Below are 21035 nucleotides of genomic sequence, written 5' to 3'. Positions count from 1 at the left end.
AGGGAAGAAAGAGGCAAATAAGTGTTTCATCCCAAGATTCACATTCATCCAAATCAAATAATGAGCCTGATTTACCTCAGCAGTCAACCCAGAGGATATCAGGAAGGGTTCGAAAGCGATCAAGATGGCTTGCTGATTATGAGGTTTAAATTAAACAATATGTTGTATATAAATTCAAATATAACTGTTACCTTCTGTACTGATTCAGTATGATTTCTTCTTGTAAAGCTGATACAGTGAAAATTACAAGAAAAGAGGGATAACTTATGCAAGGCACGTGCGAGCTGGATTTTGCCCCATTTTGGGCCAAATGGGCCAGCCCATGAGCCATTGGGTCTGGATAAAGCATGCCCGGCCCGCCCATGGGCCGAAGACTTTTGTCCAAACCCGTCCATGGGCGGGTTTTTGGGCCGGCCCAATGGGCGGCCCGTGGGCCAGGCCAGGTCTACCCACGACCAATCTGCCGCTGAGCCAAGGCCGTGGACAGCAACGATACTTTAAATACATTAGCAATATTGATAAAGCATTCGAATACAGCAAAAAACATACTCGACCTCTGCATCATTGGCGCCTTGGCTATCCGCATGGGGATACAAAATATCGATGGGTGGTCGATTCTCCGATTCCTGCAACAAGTTAGAAATAAGCCTGATATCAGTTTCTCTGCACCACTCACTTTTTTCTCTTCCAATGAATTCTTCGAATAATGTTTTTCTTCTGCTTTTTGTTGCAACACGCGATGTGTATGAAAGATCCAAACACAAATTAGAACCACAGCTCCTGCCACGGTAATACTGGTACGCCAACTGATGCTTAGCTCCATTGCTGTGGGTTGATACGTGGGGCGCGCTCGTATTTCCTGAATCCATAAACACCAAAGACAAAAGCTCAAGCGACAGTAGATAATGGAAGGAAAACGAATAAGAAACAGACACGAAGATGCGTGTTATTCTGCTAGCTCAAAACTGAGGCTGAGTTGGCGAGGAGAATGTCTATCAGACAGCCATAATTTGGTGCATGGGGGCCATCGTTGCTGATAGGAGTAAAGAACTGTTGACTTCCATATATGCTGAAGGCCAATTGATACCCGCTGCTCCTGCTGACCAACCAGGGCGACTTGCCGCCTATCTACGACATACTTCTTATCTATGCCTAATCGCATCTACGATGAAATGATAGGACCGGGGACTACGGCTATGCAGTCAGCATCCTTTGACTATGACTACTGCATACATGCATTATGCACATTATACTCCCTTTGTCTCTTTGAACTTCTTTTGCAACGACTTTCCCTTCTGCACTTAGTTGACTGCCGTCAGACTAGTTATAAAATGTTTTGCAATTGTGACGACTCATATATGATGGCTCAACACTGCAGCAATGAATGATACATCGCAAATGCTGCTACTCAGCCATGTCGCCAACAACCTTTATAAAACCCCTTCATTACCTAGATAGATTTCCTCTTCTCTTTTCTTCTCCAGATTCGGTATTCTCGTCGATGGTTGCAATAGTCTAGATAGGATCATTGATTCATTATTATCTACTATTCCGAACCCGTGACAGCAATACATAGTTTTTTCAATCAGAGTTTTTTCTCTATCCGCTGTGGATAGTGCCTATCACATTATACTGAGCATAGTGATTGACACAAGCATGCCATGTCGCACCAAGGAGCTCATCATTTTCACTTTCAGCTGGTGATTTGCATAGCTTACCTCTTCAGGAGCAGATAGCCAATATCCAAGCAGTGACACACAACACAAAATGATGCACATGCACCTGTTTTAGCAAGCTTGGATGTACCTGTACATGTAAACTATGTTTTCTTTTTCTTTTTCTATTTTTGTCTCGCTCCCGAGCACAGCAAGTATTTGAGGCACTTAACCTACATGATGACTTGTACTCCTTTGTTAACAGTGTAACTAACTGGATGGTGTTTTTTATGTTGACCATGTTTTGTTAACTTATAGATTGTTCGACCAAAAAGATACCAAGGTATCCTATTCAACTGAATGAGTCATTAAGTATCCATATCAACACTTTTGTAGGCGGTAGCTAGATTGGTAATGTCAGAATTCACGTGTGTGATCTTTTTCGGCAAGGCTGTGGTTGTCACGAGTAGTAGATACTAACAAAATTGTATTTCTATCTAAACTATTGTAGCCATTGACGAGAATATCAAGTCTGGAGAAAAAGAAGGAAAGGAAACCCATCTAGAGGGTGAAGGGTTTTTATAACTACTGTTTTGTTAAAATTTTGTGCATTCATGCTAGTAATAGGGGCAATTACTTACCGCAGCGGTTCCTTGAATCTTGCCCTGTTTGTATACTCTCAAATAGAACCATTGCCTATACCGTGAAATTTCGTTGCGTTGGCCGTACAGCCGGCAGAGTAATAGCCGCTTCCTCCAGCATCGGGATGGGAAGTCTGGCACATATTGCCGGATACGCAAGTGTCGCCTATGACACAACATGGAATCACTGGATGTCTCATTTATCGGTCCACAGGGGGCTGATTTCGGCATATTCCTTAAGCCATCTGGCCATGTGCAGTTGGCCGTTCTGAGTGACGTGGAGGGGAGGAAGAGAATATAGGGAATATTATCAAAGGAAAAAGCTATCCAACAGTTTAATAATGAAAATAGCTTCTGGACCAGGGTATGAGATATGACTTCGAGATTGTTAGATGGGACCGAGGCTGAATATTGTGCGAGACGAGGCTGAGTTTCCTACAGAAGTACTACACTGTCACGTGTATCATGGGTTCACGGTGTATCAATTCCAGACATTACCAGATAGACAAACATACGATATCCCTCCATTCCTGATGTGATGCAGTGTGGTTGTGGTTTGTATGGTAATTTCCGGGGAATACCTTAGGGCCCGTTGATATGTGTTTAGGGAGTCGCTAGACCAACAGCATATTGATGCGGCATACTATGAATTTATTATTATTCTACCGATAACAACAACAGGTCTCACTCAGCTGCTCCTATCCAACAAGTTCATTTGGCAGGCATGACGGCTCAACGCCGCCTCAGTGGCTTATATCGACAAACGCCCCCATGCAAGCAAACAAAGAAAGCACTTGGCGCGGTCACAGAACCCATAGATAATACCCCTTTATCCTGTAAATCGATTCCTTTCCTTCCGTCCTCTCCAGACTCAATATTCTCGTCGACGGCTACAAGAGTTTAGACAGGATTCAGTCCGTTGGTATCTACTATTCCGAGCTCGTGACAGCGGGGCGATTATCACTGTGGCAGATTAATAGAAGCTCTATCTGCTCACTGCAGATGATTGGGAGGACAATTTTTTTTTTTTTTTTTTCCCTGCATACCTGCTCATCTTGAATTGCTGCTAGCCTGTTATATGCAGGACTTTTATGGCCTACAGAGACATAGAAAGGGATGAAAAGGTAGTAAAACAGAAGTAAAGAGAAACAGGAGTAAGAAGGTATGGAGACAAAAGAATCTATAAGGGAAGTACAAAAAGTCATGGCAAATGGAAACTGGGCATGATACGCGTCGATCAATTACTAGACCTTCTGGTGGCACATTCTACCCATTGTTCTAGCAGCTCGCGAGCATTTATTGTAGTGGCAGAAATACTCCACTACTGCCGTAGCCGAGTGTACGATATCATTTATATGGTACTGGATACGACGGGGTGACGGACATCATAGATCATGCCCATGTTCACATCCATGAGCATGAACACGATACCTTTCCCTTCCATATCATTCTACTTCTCTATTCCACTCTCTATTGCACACCAAGGACGGATAGAGCATTGTTACTGACCTCGCTAGTATACCGCCGATCAACTCGATGCCCAAGCCGCAAGAGGGGAACCGCCGACTGCGGTGAACGGTCCCATTAACGGAACCAACACATACAACGGCAATTTTGGATCTCGCTTTCAAACCGTCTTCGAGGCCAAAACTGGGTACCATCTTCGCCTGGTCAACGCGGCCGCTGACAACCGCTTCCGCTTCATGATCGATAACCACACCATAGAAGTCATCTCCAATGACTTTGTATCTATCGTTCCGTACAACACAGCGGACCTACGCATCGGTATGGGCCAGCGCTATGGTGTTATCGTTGCCGCAAAGGGTCTGACTAGCGGCAACTTCTGAGCTATTCCACAAGAGGTTGGTTCCGGGAGCAGCGCTGTCGACAATGTCAAGGTGATTATTCGCTATGACAACTAATCAACGGCTGACCCGACGACCTCCGCTTACAGCCATACCAACTCGCGTGTTGACGATGACTCGTCAAACTTCACCTCGTATCTCCCTCTCAATGCCTCCGACACCTACACATACGGCTACGGCAAGGATGAGGAAGTAGCAGCCCAAGTTACCGACAACGCCCTTCTCTGAGCAATGATCAAGACCTCGTTTCGCACTGAATGAAAAAACCTGACTTTGGTGCAGGTGACCAACGGGAGTACCTTTTTCACTGCTAGAAAACATGTCATCCAACTGCCGCAAGCAGCCAGTAGACCAATGGGTATCCTTTGTGATCTATTCATCTACGCTCAGGATCACCTGACGCATCTCCACGGTTACGATTCTTGATTCTAGAGACCGGATATGGTGACCTTTATTCTAGTTCAATCACCCAGTCATCTCTTGCTAATGCGCCACAACGAGACATTGCCATGCTGCTCGCCAGTAGCTACTTAGCCATCATATTTCGGACTGAAAACCCCGGCGTATGCGTCTTTCCCGTTCCCTTATAGGTGTCTCTTTGCTTACTATCGAGGGCAGGTTTGGTTAATGCACTGCCACATCGCCTGGCATGCCTCAGGGGGTTTCGCTGTGCAGATCTTCGGGCATAAATCGCAGTTCTGTCAACCGTATCCAGCTGGATTCGACTTGTGTAAACTGAACTAAGTATGCTTCCGCCAAGGATGTGGACCAACATTATTCTAGGGTTTGATTTTGGATGGGTTAGAATACTGAGTTCGGCCTTATGAGGTGACGGTGCGATAGACGTAATCAAATACATTTTAGATATGTGTATAGTCACAGTAATGTGTCGCACGCAGCTCCATGGATTTGTCTCATGTTTGTCTCTTCATGTCTCTCAGGCGCCCTGGTGCCTTTGTCATGATTCTGCCATCCATTATATATACATGAGAGTTCTGGCAAGTAATCAGCACATTAGATCAGGGCTAAACATCTTCGACTTACCCTTACATGAAGAAAGACATCAGCACCATCGAACTAATATAGATTCAATTCATCACCATTGCCATACGTTCTACTTGGTATCTAAACAATGCACGAAACGGGCTTTCCTCTCCGCACAATACATGCAGCCTTGCTCCCGCAATCCTAGAAAAATGTTCCCAAAAAACCCCGAGTAGAAGAAATAGAAAAATAGGGGATAAAGGCGAGAGAGGCAAGAAAGTATAACCACCACATTTGCTCCTACATCCAACCAACCTAAAGTCCCTCATGCTCATGCGTATGCTGGTGCTCTTCAAGCTCAGCCTCGGGGTCATCGAGATCCTCCCACTCTTCATCGACGCCATCATGGAGATCACGCAGGTTTTGGAAATCGTTGAGATCTGTAATCGTAACACCTAGTTCATCCTCGTCCTCATCATCGTCGGCGTCTTCACGAAGCATAGCAAGCAAGTGCAACAATGTGGCTTGCCTACTCATCAAATTGTGTGCTGGCGGAAGGAACTGGTTGGGGTCAGGCAGAATTCCGTTGGCCTCCGACGGCTGCTCGAGAGTTTCTTCGGGCGTGCCGATTTGGGAGCTTGAGGAAGACGGGTTAGAAAGATCGGGGGCAAGGCTGACGATGCGGATGGTCTTGGTTGGAATGATGCGGGTAGGGCCTTGGTGTTGTGGTATACCACCTGGGACGTTAGGAAGAGGTTGGTGCCAGCCGACGGTCTGCGATTTTGGTGTTAGCTCTTGTTTCGTCCTGTTATTATTGTGGAGATCGACATACGGCGTAAGTAGTCATTATCGCATCATCATACAATCCCATAAAGCTCACTGGTACCGTCAGTTGTGACGTGGAGCTGGTGAACAGCGAGTACGAAGCGCGTGCAGGATTTTCGACCGCTTGAACCTTGTTGTTGTCATCAAGCGCAACGATATAAATCCGGTCTTGGATCTCGAACATCAGACGGTGGTTTCGCACTGACAACCAGCCGCCAAGGTCAAAAGTGGCCCCATCTGACTCGCATTCGAGAAGGGAGCTATGGGCCGCCAGACTGACTTGGTCGTGGATGGCCTTGCGCCAATTTGAGCAAACGAAGACACGACCAGAGCGGGAGAAACCGACAAAGAGGTCGCCGTGTAACATACCCGCTCCCCATTCATTCTCGCGGTGCCAAACATGTTCACGGTCGTCGGGTGGTGTCAAAGGACCTTTCTCGACCTTGATCGGTGTCAAGCAGTCTCTGCGAGGTGGTCCGAAAGCGAAGGCTCGATGGCTTGGTCCCGCAGGAGAGCCGGCGGTGGGTGCCCGAATGTGATATTTGTCCGTACAGTGCGACGGCTGTAACGCACCCAGGAAAGCACCGGATGCCTTGTCATGTACATGATAGCCCTTTGACCCCATGGAGTAAACCACAGCGTCCTTGCTCTGGTCTAGATGGCCAACCCCGCCATGTTCGATGTCCAGGTGCGTTGTCAACTTGGGAGGTCGCTGGGTCATATCATACACGAAACCCTGTCCTTCGCTAGACACCACACAAAGTGTCGAGTGAGACAACTGAAACCCTCTTGTTTGACAATCATGATTCAATATCGCGATGCGGCGGAACTCCCCACGCTCCGCATCTTCCAGATCCGCTTGCCAGACCTCAACTGCATCGCCTTCGCGGTCAAACACAGCCATGCCGTCCTGATATTCCAGATGCGCGAATGGGCGAACAGCGTTGTCATCGGCATACAGTGTGGATGGAAGTCGCCAGATGATCCGGCCTGAGTCCATATCGGTGACGTTCAGTCCGCCAGCCTGGGACGTTGAAACGAAGAATCGACGCTTGAAGTCGGGTTTGAACCGCCAGACAGGATCGTTACCGATTTGCAGAATCGACTCCCGGGTAACTGGGTGCGAATCGGCCCAGTTGCGGGCGAGCAGCGTCTGGCGCTTGCATACATCCTTCCATGATGCAGGGTTGTCAAATAATTTGGAAAGGCTGGTATTGTCCGCTAGGTACGAGAAATCGCGGGCACCTCCGGACGGTTGGATTGTCTTCGATTCGGACGAGTAGATGGCTTCTTGATGTATGACGTCGATAAAGGTATGCCAGGCCTTGGAGGCTGCGGTTAACGATGCGAGAGCGGAGGTCGACGTGAATTCTAGGATGCGCAGGACGACCTCTGGAGGCAGGACAGTGAGAGGGTCTCTCCCGGGTGAGGTCGTAGTCATTTTGAGAGGGCAATTGGGTTTTTTTCGGTTGAAAAGAAGTTGAGGGGGGGTTACTATTCTGCCATAGCGATTCTACACACCGCCTTCAATAATGCCGCGGCGATAAGAGAGGGGAATATGTAGTTCTCTTCTCCTAGGTGCGCTTGCAGCATAAGAGAAGTAGGGCTCAGCAGTAGGTGAATTTGTCATATTGCAAGAGCATTCCAATTGAGGGCGGATTGCCGGGGACTTCCAGAAAAACTAGGCCTTGCCATGATTCGGGTCAACGGAGCAGTGAAAGAACTTATGCCGTTTCATACGCTAAACATACATGGAGCCCGGGGGCAACACTGTACATGAAAGTAAACATATCTACTCAGCAAAGGTCATCGCAGCCAAGTCCACCTCCCATAATGCATATACACATAAAAACGGACAATAGACAAGACATGATCGGGCGTCACAGAGAGTAATCCAGAATATAGAGGGATATAGACGGGAAATATCCAAGGGCGACATAAGAGGCTAGAAGAGCAAATGGAGAAAGAGCAAAAGAAACAAACCACAAATTGCGCCGGATTCGCCAGGGGTCACGCAAGAACAGGAAGGATTATCGTGGCATCCATAATGGAGCAGAGGACAAAATCGCTATACCAGTCCGTCGTACAGCGACAGCGCACTGACAATGGTCTCGTCCCGTTTGCTGCCCTCCTTGAATTCCTCCATGTCCAAGCTGCCGTTCTCGTCCTTGTCCATCATGCGGAAGATTTTGCGTACCCGTTTCTCTGGTGTATCCTCGTCCTCGGGAAGTTTGACCATCGAGCCGACCTAGTCACCGTCAGTAAGGCCGTATATCTCGCTGCAGCAGGTGAAACGAACCATCTTGTAAATCGCCTCAACAATGGCCAGCATCTCTTCGTAGGTAATCTTGCCATCCCCGTCGATATCGTAGAGTTGGAATGCCCAATCCAGTTTATCCTCCATGCGACCCCGCGAAGTCACCGACAGCGCACAGATGAACTCCTTGAAATCGATCATACCACTGTTATCTGCGTCGAACACTCGAAATACATAATTCGCAAACGACGACGGATCACCAAACGGGAAGAACTGGCGATAGATCTTTTGAAACTCCTCCTTGGTCAGGGTCCCCGAGGGACAATCCTTGAGAAAGCCTGCCCCGCTGGTCAACAAGCATGCCCCCTGGTCACTTCAACCCCGGATCGCACGCACCTTTATACCATTGTTGTAGTTCCTTTTTGTCGAAATGAGTCGCCTTTTGAAGCTCATCGAGCTGGGAGGGAGAGAGCTTGGATTGTCTAGGGAGCAAGAAAGTTGTTAGCCTCGTACGTAGGAGATTCATTGCAACTACACCCAATCCAACCACAACACGGCAATAACAACATCGGCTAGAGAGAAAGCGCAAGAGGGTAACCTCCGCGACCTGCCCAAGATCTAGCGTAACAACCACTGCCCGCATCTCGATTCCTTGTCCTTGTCCTTTCTTTCCCCTGGATAATGCGGAGCGACCGGAGAAGTGCCAGAAACCACTTACGATTTGCCCATGGTGCACCAAGCAACCAACACTCACGCCAGATCTTTGTGTTGGTTTGTTTATGCGCGTCTGTCGAGCCGTCGTCGAGCCTCGCGATTCAGAAGATGCGACAATTGTGGCTGAGGGCGGACGGAATGCCGAATATCGTGGGGCAAACAGTGTGAGTTCGTCGAGACAGACAGAAAATACAGTTCAAGAAACAGGTGAATAGCACCAATGCTTCAATTGTATGGAAGAATCAAAGAGAAGAGAATACTAAAACGGCCAGTTGCTCTCGTCATCGTCGCAGAGCCGTGGCAAGTCACGCGCCACCAGAGGGTCCCGACTCCAGAGCGCTTGGCGGGTTCGAGGCGCAGCCCGGCGATCCACGGTATTTGTATGTGTTCTTTTCCTGCGATTCACGGTTCTTCACTTTCTATGCTATATACAGGGCGCAATGGGATGGTTCTCGGGCATGGAATACCTTGGTTCAATTATATAGGGGGAATAGAAGAAATAAACAAATGCATGTCGTCAACTATACAGAGGATATCCGATCAATAAACACAACACCTGCTCCGGAAAACATGACCCATTGCGTCCGTTTCTATACATAAATAACAGAGTAGCAGTACAGTCAATCATCGTCTCCGGAATTGCCCTTCATTGTGAGCCGCGCGGCGTGGGCCGGGACATCGGCCACCCAGACTCCACGACCGGAGACCCGCGCAGTCCAGAACGAGGTCGATGGACCGTCTCCAAATACGGAGTAACGCTCCGGGTTCAAGAAAAGAAACACAGCAATGCAACGCTTAATCGACCTTGATCGATCTGTAGATGCGATGCACAAACGCCCAGCTCGCAAAGAATCCAATCGAGCCTAGAATAGTGATCGTATTAGTGACGAGGATGCGAAACCCCATAGGGATAGAGTGGAACATACCGGTTAAAATGAACGCTACGAATCCAATCAGTGCCGAGTACCCCACATAGAGAACCGCCCCCGTCAGCCCACCGAAGCTGACTCGCGTTGCCCAGAAAAGCAGGGCGTTAAGGAACACATAGCCTCCCGTCATGCCAGCGCCGGCAAAAGCGCGCCAGTGCCACCGGTAATCTTCAGCGCAGAGCAAGAAGTACACCAGTAACACTGTTGTGGCAGCCGTCGTAATGATCATCAGACCGTAGCAGATGAATAAGAACCCAAACATGTAATAAATCTTGTTCGTCCAGAGCGAGTTCATGATGAAATAAAGTTCCACAAAGATTGCTCCAAATGGAAGCAGACTAGTTAGGAACATAGACGGGACTGTCCGCAGCGTGCCCTTCATCGGGGGCACTTGTCGGGGAATCTGGTTGGTCTTGGTGGGGCCTTCAACGGGCTATAAACACTGTTAGCCTGAGGATTTCGGATTGTAGGCGATTTGAGCCCTTACCCTCCGCTTGAATCCAAGCCAGCTACCCGCGAAGCTCAACGGCACGCTGATCACGAACCAAATGAGCACCAAAGCGAGCATCGTCCCGAACGGTACTGCTCCACTGGAACCCTTCGCCCACACGAACAGGTTCAGCAGGAAGAATGTGCAGAAGATCACACCCGGGATCAACAGCGGCGTCATGATAATGTTCCGCTTCCACGCGTCTCCGCCAAACGATTTGTACACCCGAGCCGACACATATCCCCCAATAAAACCAAACACGGTGTAGATGAGGAGAATCGCGGTGGCCAGGAAACCTCGATTCGCAGGAGAGAGGAGTCCGAAGAGTGCGAACACTTGAGGTTGCATTAGTAACAATGACTATAATCGTCCAGCTCGCTCCATGCAACTACTTACCGACTGTCACGCCAGCCATCATGAAAAGCTGGGCACCATTACCCACCAGAACACTGAGCAGCAGCGGAGACCTAGGGCACCGGAAGACATCGCCGTGAACCAATTTCCAACCCGAGTCTTCTTGGATGCCATCCTCAACAGCGGCAGAGGTGCCATCCAGATCCTCGAGGTTGATCGCATCAAGTCTGTTGTACCGAGCAATATCCTTCCTGAGAGCTCGGACCAAGATCATGCTCACCATGCCAACCAGGAACACAACAAAGACAGCCGAGTTGATGAGGGAGAACCAGTGGATCTTGGGGTCGTACACGTGCAGGTACTTGTCCCAGCGCGTAGCCCAAACGGTGGGTGACTCGCGCCAATACACACTGTATGTAAAAGTGACCGCAGTCTCACCATCCTCGCTAAGCAACACGGGCGCATTGTCGCTACCACACTCCGCTGTTCCATCGTCCAAAGCTTTCGAGTCGTGGCGAGACTCGGGTTGAACGAGGACGCCCACAACACGGAATTGATCCTTGCCTCCAGATCCAACGCGGTGGAAATCGATTAGGATGTCATAATGGTTGTTCAGGTAAGGTTCTCCATTCTCATTCGCTATCCCCAGGGCAAATCCGGGGCTGTAGAATTCGGTCTGGGTGACGGTCTCCACGTTTCGTTGCGCTGCCGGGAGCCCGTCGACGAGCCAATTGACATTATAACCTTGCATGATCCGGCGATTGGTGAATTTTGCGCTTCGAGCATCGAATTTGGCCTCCCCACATACTGCCTTGCAGGTCTCATTTACACCCATGTGTAGCTCGATCGGCGACGTCTGAATCCGGTCTCCGAACAAAATACTACCCAACGACTCCCGCACATCTTTTGGCCCATCCTTGGGACGACAGAAGTGAAAGGCTGGGTGGTAGTAGTCGTACGAGAATACCGAATGGAGCTGGTCATCCTGTCCAGCTATACCGGGAGTCAAGTGGTTAACATAGAGCGGCACGGCTTGTCCTTCATCGTACGAAGTCGGTGCGACACCTGGGAGATAGAACGCGGAGGATAAAGGAACAGATAGAAAGAGTGTATATAGGAGAGATGTTCGTTCGTTAAACCACATTGTTGCTGTTGTCTCTGAATCAATAAGAAGCTAGCGTTAGCCGGTGGTTTCTAGGTAGCAAAGCGGCGAGCGCGACATACAATCAACAGCTGCTACCACCACGAGTGTCAGCCGTTAGGGGATCATGGAATCAATATTAAAGCATAGACAATTAAATAACCCATAAATAAAGCCCCGAATAACCCCAAGGCAGAAAGCAATGCAGCGGCTCGAGCATTGCCTCTGCGGTTGCGATGAGGCCAGCTGGGCCGCCTTGGCGCACGTGATCTACGCTCCTTATCTGCACGTGCTGATAACCGCTCCGAAAAATTTCCCTTGAATCTTCTGTCGCCGCGGAGAGAAACACAAGACCAGCACACTGGATTGAACAAATCATGGCAGCAACAGCAGCACAGTCGGAGGCAGCGCCTCAGGATATTTCCACGCTACTCGAGACCATCACCAGTTGTCTCTCCGGCACAGGATCCTCTCTTCCAACAGACGCCTCGATCGACCCTCCGCAAGAAGGCATTTCGCTACTCAATACTAAGAGCGAATTGCTCCTTTCCTACCTCCATAACCTCGTCTTCCTCACTATCTTTCAGTTGAGGGGTATTTCATCAGAAGATTCGCCTGGGGAGGATGGCGAAGCAAACCAGTCGCTGCAGGAGGATGTCGTGAAAAAGTTGACTGAATTACGAGTTTACTTGGAACGCGGTGTCCGACCATTGGAGGGACGGCTGAAGTACCAAGTTGATAAAGTTGTCAAGGCAGCAGAGGACGCTGAAAGAGAAGGGCGGAATGCGCCAGCGCCTACGAAGAACAAGACAAAGAAAGCACCGGAGTCGGATAGCGAGGATGAGTCAGGATCCGAAGAAGCGTCTAGCGGCAGTGAAGATGAAGAAAGCGAAGACGAGGAAAATATCGATGACATGGCATACCGACCGAATGTCTCGGCTTTCTCCCAAGGTGTCCAGACCCAGGCGAAGCCGACCAAATCTGACAAAACAGATCAGAAAGCACCAAGCGACGGAATTTACCGGCCACCCAAGATTATGCCCACTGCTCTTCCTACTACCGAACGTCGCGAACGCGAGGATCGTCGTCCTCGTCGGTCAAATGTTGTTGACGAGTTTGTCAATGCTGAAATGTCGTCTGCGCCCATGATGGAAGCCAGCATTGGCAGTACGATCCGGTCCGGTGGAAGACACACGCGATCACAGAAGGAGAAGGAGCGTGAAGAGGAGAGGAACGCATACGAGGAAACCAACTTTGTGCGACTGCCCGCAGTCAGCAAGGAAGACCAGAAGAAGCAGCGAGGCCGCCGCGGTGCGGAGAGTACGTTTGGTGGTGAAGACTGGAGGGGCCTCACTGAGGGTGCCGACCGTATCGCCAGGCTCACGCAGAGGGGCAAGGGAAGTGGCAGCGCATTGGACAAGAGTCGCAAGCGGAAAACCACCGAGGACATGCCTCGCGGCGATGGTGCCGGCGTGGGCCAATTCTTTGACAAGCGACGGAAGAAGGTTGACAGCTGGAAGCGATAGAGGCTGTTTTTCTTATGCCATTTTTGGGAAATTGTTCATTTATTATGCTTTGATACCATGCGAAAAGTTCTGTATAATTACCACTCTTACTATTTTCGGCGATAGTCGCAAATTCACATGCATCGCCGGCCATGACATCATCGGCCGTGAAACTTGGACGGGCACTTTACTATATCATTTTCCCTTCCTCCACTCTCTTTATCATACGTTCTTACCTTCACTACGCCCTATTCAAATCTACGTATCGAAAAGCAATACAATATTCCAATCAATCACCATGGAGAACCCAGGTTTGTCAATTGGCTCCTCACCAACCCTCACTTCAGTAACTGACGGCTCTCGATCCATAGTGGAAGATGTCTCTGCCGTGATTCAGATGTTGATCGAGTCGCCTCCATCGCTGCAGCAAAGGGCCATTGAACGATTCTTTACACCGTCCGCAGAATTTGTGCATCCCTTCTGTCGTGTCTGGGGCTACAAGGGAAGTCGCTGGGCTGTGATAAAGATTTTCCAGTGGTACAAGATCATGTCACCTCGCATTGAACACCAAATCCATTCCATCGGTACGCATCGTTTTATCATGAGCAAGGTGAACAGACAACACTAACCGAATCAATTCAGCATTCGACAAAGATAACCTCAAGCTCTACGTGAACATGTCGCAACTCTTCTCCATCTGGCTCTTCCCATTCCATGTCGCTCCCGTCACTCTCACCTCCGTCCTCACTCTGACGACCTCTCCTGGTGAAGAGAAGCATACAACAAACGGCACCCGCACACACTACTTCATTGCCAAGCAAGAAGATCTATACCAAACGTCAGAGTTTATCAAGTTTGTCGTTCCGCACATTGGTCACCTAGTTATCTACGCATGGCAGGCTTTTGCTACCCTGTTCTGCTTATTTGGTGTGGCTCTCTTCTGGCCTCTGGTCTGGTTGGAAGAGAGAGGATGGGTCCCTGGTCGAGTGCTGCGTGGTGGAAACTTGGTTTCTGACATTGACAAGAAAATTCCGGATATTAAGGAAGCGTAATCGATTACAATGCATTTCCTGTTTTATAGATAGTGCTATTTTAGATACAGATTGGTAATATATTGATTGGCGTTTGTCTCGTTCTGCCGGCAGTAGAGATATATTCGAACATGATGCTTCCTAGAGCAACACCATGAAAAGATTTTGCAGGAAAAGATAGGATAAAAATAACACACGTGATTGTTAAAACTAAGGATATCTGTACAGAAAATCATCAATACACATGTAGCAATTCCGACGCCTCTATACCATTTTGCTTTATTTTTTTCGTTAATCAACGTTGTTTTCTCAAGGTCTTGCGAAGGGCCTCTTCCCGCTTAACCACTTCCATTGGCAAAGCCCGGCCGACACCAAACAGGACAAATGGCGCCCACTTCCAACGGAAAGGGTTGACCAAGATCACAAACAGGAACCAGTAGATGAGCTCTGAGTAGGTGAAGAAGTCAAAGGCACCTGTAGGGGAGAACCGTTTCATGAGTCGAGTCCAGTCAATCCAGGTCTTCATACGACCCTCAGTCGGTTGCGACAGCGGATCAACCAAAAACATCAGAAGGAACCGGGTGTAGATGCCAATATGCATGTTACCCACAGTACCAATGGCATCGACGTAGGTGCTGTTGTTGGCACAGATGCTGGTGTACTTGGGCGGGAAGACCTGGAGATACCAGCTGGGCGGTCCATAAGGCTCTTCGAAAACTTCGTCTGGCAAGAAGGAAAGCGAAGGACGCTTGAAACCCGTGGCCAAGATGATCACATCACCCGTCACGACCGATTCGCGGCCAGGGCCGCCCTTGGGAACACCTTGGGTACGATGGTTGAAGAGAATTCCATCTTCCTGGACCTGGACAATATCACCACGGATCCAGCGCGCGTGACCATCTCGGATCAAATCGAACAGCTCCGAGTTGGCCATGGGCGTCTGCGTAAAGAGACCTCCGGACGGGGCAATGTCCTGCATGTCACGGTAGAACAGCTTGTGCAACAACCATTCGGGAACCCATGAAAGGGTGGTTTCTTGTCCAAAAATGTTCATGGCCAACAACGACTGTACAAAAAAGTTTCGCGGGATCACCCACTTGTCGGAACGGGACAGGACGTCGATCTCGCGGGCACCAGACTTAGCAGCAAACTCGAGTGCTTCGATGGCACTGGCACCACCGCCAACCACGAGCACTTTCTTGCCTTTAACGTGCTTGCCGTCGAGATCGGACGAGTGGTACAGGCCGCCTTTGAACTTGCTTTGGTCGGGGAGAGTCGGCATCTTGGGGTCACCACAGACACCCACCGTGGCTAGAATGCCATCGAAACGGCCGTATTCCTTTTCATTGTCGTTGATGATCCATTTACCATCCTTTCCTTGTTTCACAGAGGTCACCTTGGTGTCGAACACGGTCCGCTTCTGCAGGCCATAGCGCTTCCACACCCCAACGATCTGGTCGCGGATTTCCTGTTGTGTCGGATAGGCGGTATCATATCTCACAGAGGGATGGAACCGGTACATCAGACTGTGAATCTGGAGCGAGGATGTCGAGTTCACTCTCTGTGCAGAGGTTAGCATCCGTTTTTCACTATAGGATACAGAAATAGAATACACTCCAGATCCCACCCAGACCCTTGTCCTTAGATCGACTCTCGAAGAGTTGCACATCGAAACCATGGCCGACACAATGAGCAGCAGACGAGACTCCTGTTAGACCAGCACCGATGACGGCAACACGCTTCTTGGGAAGACTGGTGGCAGGCGAAGTCGGCGGTGGAGGAACAGGGGCAAAGACCCAATTGAGCACAGTCTGGAAGACGACATAGGCGAAACTAAAGATTTCCAGAAATGGATATTTGATGAGGGCCGAGAGAGACCACTGGCCCTGCGGCGAGGACATGACTGTCGGTGTCAATGGCCAATTGGTTTCTCCCAGTATGAGAAAATAGCAAAAGACCGAGAGAAGTAGAGTAAGAGTAGTGAGAGAACACAGAGAGATGGAGAATAAGAAAGATGAGACTAGAGAAAGTGGACGAAAGCGTTCTTTTCCTATAAGGCAAGCAGATTGTGTGACGTCACCATGGATCCGACTTGACGCCATGTGAATTCGGCACAAAACAGGATCGATTTTTTTACCATTTTTCACATGAATCTAACCAATGCCCTGATTTATTCCTGGTACATACAGGAGGCACTAGGGACTGCGTCCAGTACTTTTCTCGCTGTCACATCCGTAAGGTTATGCCCTAACGTCGGGAGCTACAAAGTACATATCTTCGTTCACACTTCAATGCTCAATTCGCAGATCGCCTAGTTCGGTCATTACGGAGTGTACTTCTGCTCGCTCTTAGTTTAGCAGGTTGAGCCATGCATCTAGTCAGGACACAAACATGATCTCAGCTCCCGGACATACTTACGAACAGAAAGCACGGAGTAGGGAAGAACGTGAATAGTCTGCTGCATCAATAGCCGAGTCCTCTTCGTATAATTCGCTGCAAAAGCCCTATACATCATATCATCTTTCCCAATGGATACATAAGCTTATAACGAATGTTTCGTGATATCTGATTGCAATCTCCGATTCCCGGAAGGCGGTCTGACAGGCGGGGACATAAAGGCGGCAGAATCATAATGGCCTCGACTTTTCTCCGTCTCCTTGGGCACCGTGTTTGGCATTCAACCGGCACTGTGCACGGTATATTGCTCTCAATCTTACATCTACACTATCCGACGAATATGCAGTGCGCAACATGCTAAATACCCATTTGTGTCTCTATCATTAAGCCCCTCCGACCCGGGACGGTCTCCGCTCCTTCACAGTCGCATCTCCGCAGTCAGATCAACCGTCACAATGGCCACGCCAGGAAGCTCCGTCTTGGATAGGTTCCTGTCTAGTATCGGAGATCTCGTTCGGCAACGCGATGGTGCCCAATTGCAAGATTTTCTCCAAATTGAACCGCCGCTGTCCGATATTTACCAGCAGATGGTCGTCGAGCTACGCCAACGATACCCGGCTGAATCCCCGCAGAAAGATGCCGAATTACTACGACGATGCGAAAGCCTTATACCGCGCTCTAAGGGGAGTAGCTCATGGATCGCCTTTCCCACCTTCATGAAACTCTACCTTACCTTTCTCCGCGACGTGAATGTCGAGAACCTCCTCGAAACCTACAACCTGCTCAAGGGACTGCTCAAGTAAGTCACATCGATACTTTCCACCATCACGATTGACCTGACGAGCCATGTCTCTATAGCCAATGTGTCCTAGCACTAGGTGACAGCCAAAATGGTGTCATCGTCCTGCCCACCGTCCTCTACCTGTGCAAAGTCCTCGCAAAACTGGCCATGGGGTTAGATCGTCGACCCGACTTGATTGCACATTTATTACGTCTCGAGGGCCGATCTGATCAAGATGAGAGTGTGGAGAAAGTGACACTGGTGGAAAAATCGGCCAACGTGGTCCGCGAGGCCTTCATCAAGTGTCTCACTGACCGCAGCGGCACCCCAGGAGTGCAAGGAAAACCTGAAGGACGGCGCGTCGGGATCTATCTTATGGCCAACTTGTGTTTGAAACTACTTTTCCAGGTATTTATCCGTCTGCATGAAGTTGAAGAGCTTGAAAACTGACCTGGCCACGATATAGTGCGGCAAGCTTCGCAATGCAGAACAAATGTTTGCCAGTATCAGCGCCCAATCCCCTCCTTTGACTTATTTCCCTGCTTCGCAGCGAGTCACTTACCTCCACTACCTCGGACGCTATCTGTTCTCGAATAGCCTCTTCTACCCTGCACAGATTGCCTTGCAGGCCGCATACGACCAGTGCCACCGTCAAGCACTACAGCAGAAACGGGTCATTCTTACCTATCTCATTCCTTGCAATATCATCATGGGCCGTTTCCCCTCCAGGCAGCTGCTGCAGCGCCCAGAGGCCCAGGGACTGGCAGAGAAGTTTGTGCCCATCTGCCAACTGATTGCCCGGGGCGATTATATTGCCTTTCGGGAACACCTTGCTTTTGACTCGCCGGCAAACGAATGGTTTGCTCGGAAAGGTATCCTTCTGGCATTGCGCAATCGCTGCGAAATCATAGTATGGCGGTCCCTGGCACGCAAGGTGTTCATCCATGGAGGCTTTCTTGGGGACCCTGCAGCTCAACGCAGTCCGCCGCCCTACCTTTACTTGAAGAAGCTCGAAACGGCTGTCAAGTGGCTTCAGTCGCGACACGTGCAATCATCGCTTGGTGCGATCGGCTTCATCTCACCCAGTCGAGCATTGGATGCTAAAGCGGGCGAAAACGCGGCTGGGTCGCAGATCATCTACAAGGTGCCGGACCCAGACTTTGCCGACTCCCATGATCCGGATACAAGCGGCACCGATCGCATCGTGTCTTCGAAATATGACGATTACCTAGCCCCGGGTGCTTGTTTCGATGCGCTGGGGCAGTTACAGGAGAACCCCGCTCATACCTTGGCGGACGGGGACCCGAATGCCGATTACAGTCAGCATGAATTGGATCCTTATGCCGATCGGAATACCTTGGATCCGGAGGATGAAGCTCAAGGAAAACCGACACCGATGATGTGGGAAATCGAGTCCATCCTGGCGTCGTTGTTGACTCAAGGTCTCCTGCGAGGATATCTCACCCATGGCAACCCGCGGTTCGCCATCCCTGGTGCCCGTGCGCGGGGTGCAATACCCACAGGTTTCCCGAATGTGTGGCAAACCATATATGCTCGCGAGAGCGAGGATGACAATGTGCCTGGGTGGGTGAAACCGCCAAAACCCGCTGCGGCGCCTATTGGTGCCGGTGGAGGGGGTCGTGTGGTCAACCTATCGGGCGCGCGACCCGTGGGAATTCAGTAGCGTTGTATATGTTGTTGTATTTACTAGCATTCCTAGCATCAAGATACCATGGCGTTTGATATTGAGCTTTATCTTATCGATCTGATAGTTCTTGGCATGACATCATCCAGGCAACCCTGTAAGCAATGCGGTTAAGTCGCAGCGCAACCTCATCTTGACCTCACGTCTTACTCTTTGGGTATAATCTGCGCTATGGAGCGTCACAATGCAGCTGTCAAGGCAATTGCCTCTGAGGTCGAGCGTTTCCACCAGCTCCAACGGCCATTCCGTATCTACCATGGCTCAACCAACAGCACGCGCCAATCCCAGCATGGTCCGGATAATACCATCTCGACCGCGGACCTAACTCATGTTTTGGACATCAATACGACCACTCGGACGGCTCTAGTTGAGCCAAATGTCCCAATGGACGCCCTCGCCCAGGCCACCGCGGCGCATCACCTAGTTCCGCTGGTGGTCATGGAATTCCCTGGCATCACCGTGGGCGGGGGCTTCTCCGGAACGTCCGGCGAGAGCAGCTCATTCCGCCACGGATTCTTCGACGCAACGGTAAATTGGATTGAATTTATCCTCCCCAACGGCGAGATCACTAGAGCGTCAAAGACTGACCGAACGGACCTGTTCTGGGGCGCTGCGTCGGCATTCGGTACTTTGGGCGTGGTGACCATGCTCGAGGTACAGCTGCGCCCCGCCAAGCCGTTCATCGAGCTGCGGTACTATTCCACATCGAGTATGGATGAGGCCATGCACGTATTCCGAGCGGTCACAAACGACCCTAGTACCGAGTACCTGGACGGTATCGTCTACGCGCGGGACCACGTCGTCGTCTGCGCGGGGAAACTAGTCGACGTCCCGCGTACAGCACCGGTTCGTCTCACCAGACCATGGGATGAATGGTACTATCTACGAGCCCAGAACCGTAGTCACCAGTCGTCAGGCCCAGCACTAAACCAAGCAGCCGTTGACTACATCCCCCTCGCCGACTACCTCTTCCGTTATGACCGCGGGGCGTTCTGGGTAGGCCGCTACGCCTACAGCTATTTCTTCGTGCCCTTCATCTACCTCACGCGTGTCTTACTGGACTGGTTCATGCACACCCGGGTTATGTACCATGCCTTGCACGAAAGCGGCCACGCAAAACGGTACATCATCCAAGACGTGGCGGTGCCGTACGCCGGAACAAGCGAATTCGTCAACTGGCTCGATAACAAGGAGAACTTTGGCGCATACCCAATCTGGCTATGTCCATTGAGACATGGGCCAGGGATGATGGAGCGATCTGTTTCTGCGGCGGAGAAAAGCACTGAATCCGAGTTCGAAAAGAAGCCGAACGCAACCACGGACGATTATTATCTCATGAATTTTGGTCTATGGGCGCCCTCGCGCCATCCCAGTGATCGGTCTGCATTCCTGACGCAGAACCGTCGCCTCGAGCGAAAGGTCCTCGATCTACAGGGGAAGAAGTGGTTGTATGCGCATGCGTACTATACTGAAGATGAGTTCTGGTCTATTTACGATAAGAAGCAGTATGATGCCCTGCGGGAGAAATACCATGCGTCCTATCTGCCGGATCTGTATCAGAAGGTGCGTGTAGATTTGAGTCCGCAACAGGGCTCGCAGAATTGGGTCGATTGGGCGAAGAGCGTGATTTGGGAGATCCGGCCTGTTAGTGGACTGTACGGCGTGTACAAAGCGCTCAGGGGAGGAGAGTATTTCATCCGAAAGAGCAAGACGGCGTGAATTCCGGTGGCATTTCTAGATGTACAAGTCTATAGCATATCT

General features: G+C 50.0%; 9 protein-coding genes across 9 annotated transcripts; 5 read left to right on the top strand and 4 right to left on the bottom strand.

The window, feature by feature from the left end:
* Positions 1-3387: 3387 nt before the first annotated feature.
* Positions 3388-4143, top strand: EURHEDRAFT_400983 (uncharacterized protein; the record flags this gene model as incomplete). Its single annotated transcript, XM_040780052.1, has 2 exons — positions 3388-3420; positions 3814-4143. The coding sequence occupies 2 exons, from the start codon at positions 3388-3390 to the stop codon at positions 4141-4143; spliced, it is 363 nt and encodes a 120-aa protein (XP_040640923.1).
* A 1317-nt stretch (positions 4144-5460) lies between these two features.
* On the bottom strand, positions 5461-7411 carry EURHEDRAFT_451190 (uncharacterized protein; the record flags this gene model as incomplete). Its single annotated transcript, XM_040783930.1, has 2 exons — positions 5461-5919; positions 5978-7411. The coding sequence occupies 2 exons, from the start codon at positions 7409-7411 to the stop codon at positions 5461-5463; spliced, it is 1893 nt and encodes a 630-aa protein (XP_040640922.1).
* A 627-nt stretch (positions 7412-8038) lies between these two features.
* On the bottom strand, positions 8039-8956 carry EURHEDRAFT_375823 (EF-hand domain-containing protein; the record flags this gene model as incomplete). Its single annotated transcript, XM_040778785.1, has 4 exons — positions 8039-8218; positions 8270-8565; positions 8624-8709; positions 8946-8956. The coding sequence occupies 4 exons, from the start codon at positions 8954-8956 to the stop codon at positions 8039-8041; spliced, it is 573 nt and encodes a 190-aa protein (XP_040640921.1).
* Positions 8957-9736: 780 nt separating this feature from the next.
* On the bottom strand, positions 9737-11858 carry EURHEDRAFT_375822 (transmembrane 9 family protein; the record flags this gene model as incomplete). The annotated part of the gene is made up of 4 exons (XM_040778784.1): positions 9737-9804; positions 9868-10303; positions 10358-10695; positions 10757-11858. 4 exons carry the CDS (start codon positions 11856-11858, stop codon positions 9737-9739), a joined length of 1944 nt encoding a protein of 647 aa, XP_040640920.1.
* A 374-nt stretch (positions 11859-12232) lies between these two features.
* lcp5 (small subunit rRNA maturation protein LCP5) lies at positions 12233-13381 on the top strand (the record flags this gene model as incomplete). The annotated part of the gene is made up of 1 exon (XM_040786208.1): positions 12233-13381. One exon carries the CDS (start codon positions 12233-12235, stop codon positions 13379-13381), a length of 1149 nt encoding a protein of 382 aa, XP_040640919.1.
* Positions 13382-13658: 277 nt separating this feature from the next.
* On the top strand, positions 13659-14412 carry EURHEDRAFT_375820 (uncharacterized protein; the record flags this gene model as incomplete). The annotated part of the gene is made up of 3 exons (XM_040778783.1): positions 13659-13671; positions 13732-13944; positions 14003-14412. The coding sequence occupies 3 exons, from the start codon at positions 13659-13661 to the stop codon at positions 14410-14412; spliced, it is 636 nt and encodes a 211-aa protein (XP_040640918.1).
* EURHEDRAFT_410270 (flavin-containing monooxygenase) lies at positions 14406-16410 on the bottom strand. The gene is made up of 2 exons (XM_040781317.1): positions 16005-16410; positions 14406-15952 (listed from the first exon to the last, which is right to left on the bottom strand). Exons 1-2 carry the CDS (start codon positions 16290-16292, stop codon positions 14687-14689), a joined length of 1554 nt encoding a protein of 517 aa, XP_040640917.1. The 5' UTR covers positions 16293-16410; the 3' UTR covers positions 14406-14686.
* An 833-nt stretch (positions 16411-17243) lies between these two features.
* EURHEDRAFT_513806 (uncharacterized protein) lies at positions 17244-19253 on the top strand (the record flags this gene model as incomplete). The annotated part of the gene is made up of 3 exons (XM_040786207.1): positions 17244-17587; positions 17647-17977; positions 18036-19253. 3 exons carry the CDS (start codon positions 17244-17246, stop codon positions 19251-19253), a joined length of 1893 nt encoding a protein of 630 aa, XP_040640916.1.
* Positions 19254-19445: 192 nt separating this feature from the next.
* On the top strand, positions 19446-20993 carry EURHEDRAFT_451405 (FAD-binding oxidoreductase; the record flags this gene model as incomplete). The annotated part of the gene is made up of 1 exon (XM_040783947.1): positions 19446-20993. The coding sequence occupies one exon, from the start codon at positions 19446-19448 to the stop codon at positions 20991-20993; it is 1548 nt and encodes a 515-aa protein (XP_040640915.1).
* Between the last annotated feature and the right edge of the window lie 42 nt (positions 20994-21035).

The sequence above is a fragment of the Aspergillus ruber genome, assembly GCF_000600275.1.
Source record: "Aspergillus ruber CBS 135680 unplaced genomic scaffold scaffold00006, whole genome shotgun sequence".
NCBI classification, from domain to species: Eukaryota; Fungi; Ascomycota; class Eurotiomycetes; order Eurotiales; family Aspergillaceae; genus Aspergillus; species Aspergillus ruber.
Note: the sequence above shows the minus strand (reverse complement) of the source record. Positions and strands in the feature narration are given on the sequence as shown.

Bases quoted from the DNA above. Each gene is read 5' to 3' on its own strand.
- EURHEDRAFT_410270 (XM_040781317.1), bottom strand. From the start codon at position 16,292: ATGTCCTCGCCGCAGGGCCAGTGGTCTCTCTCGGCCCTCATCAAATAT. The intron at 15,953-16,004 runs GTATTCTATTTC...ACCTCTGCACAG, and splicing joins GTCTGGGTGGGATCTGGAGT to AGAGTGAACTCGACATCCTC.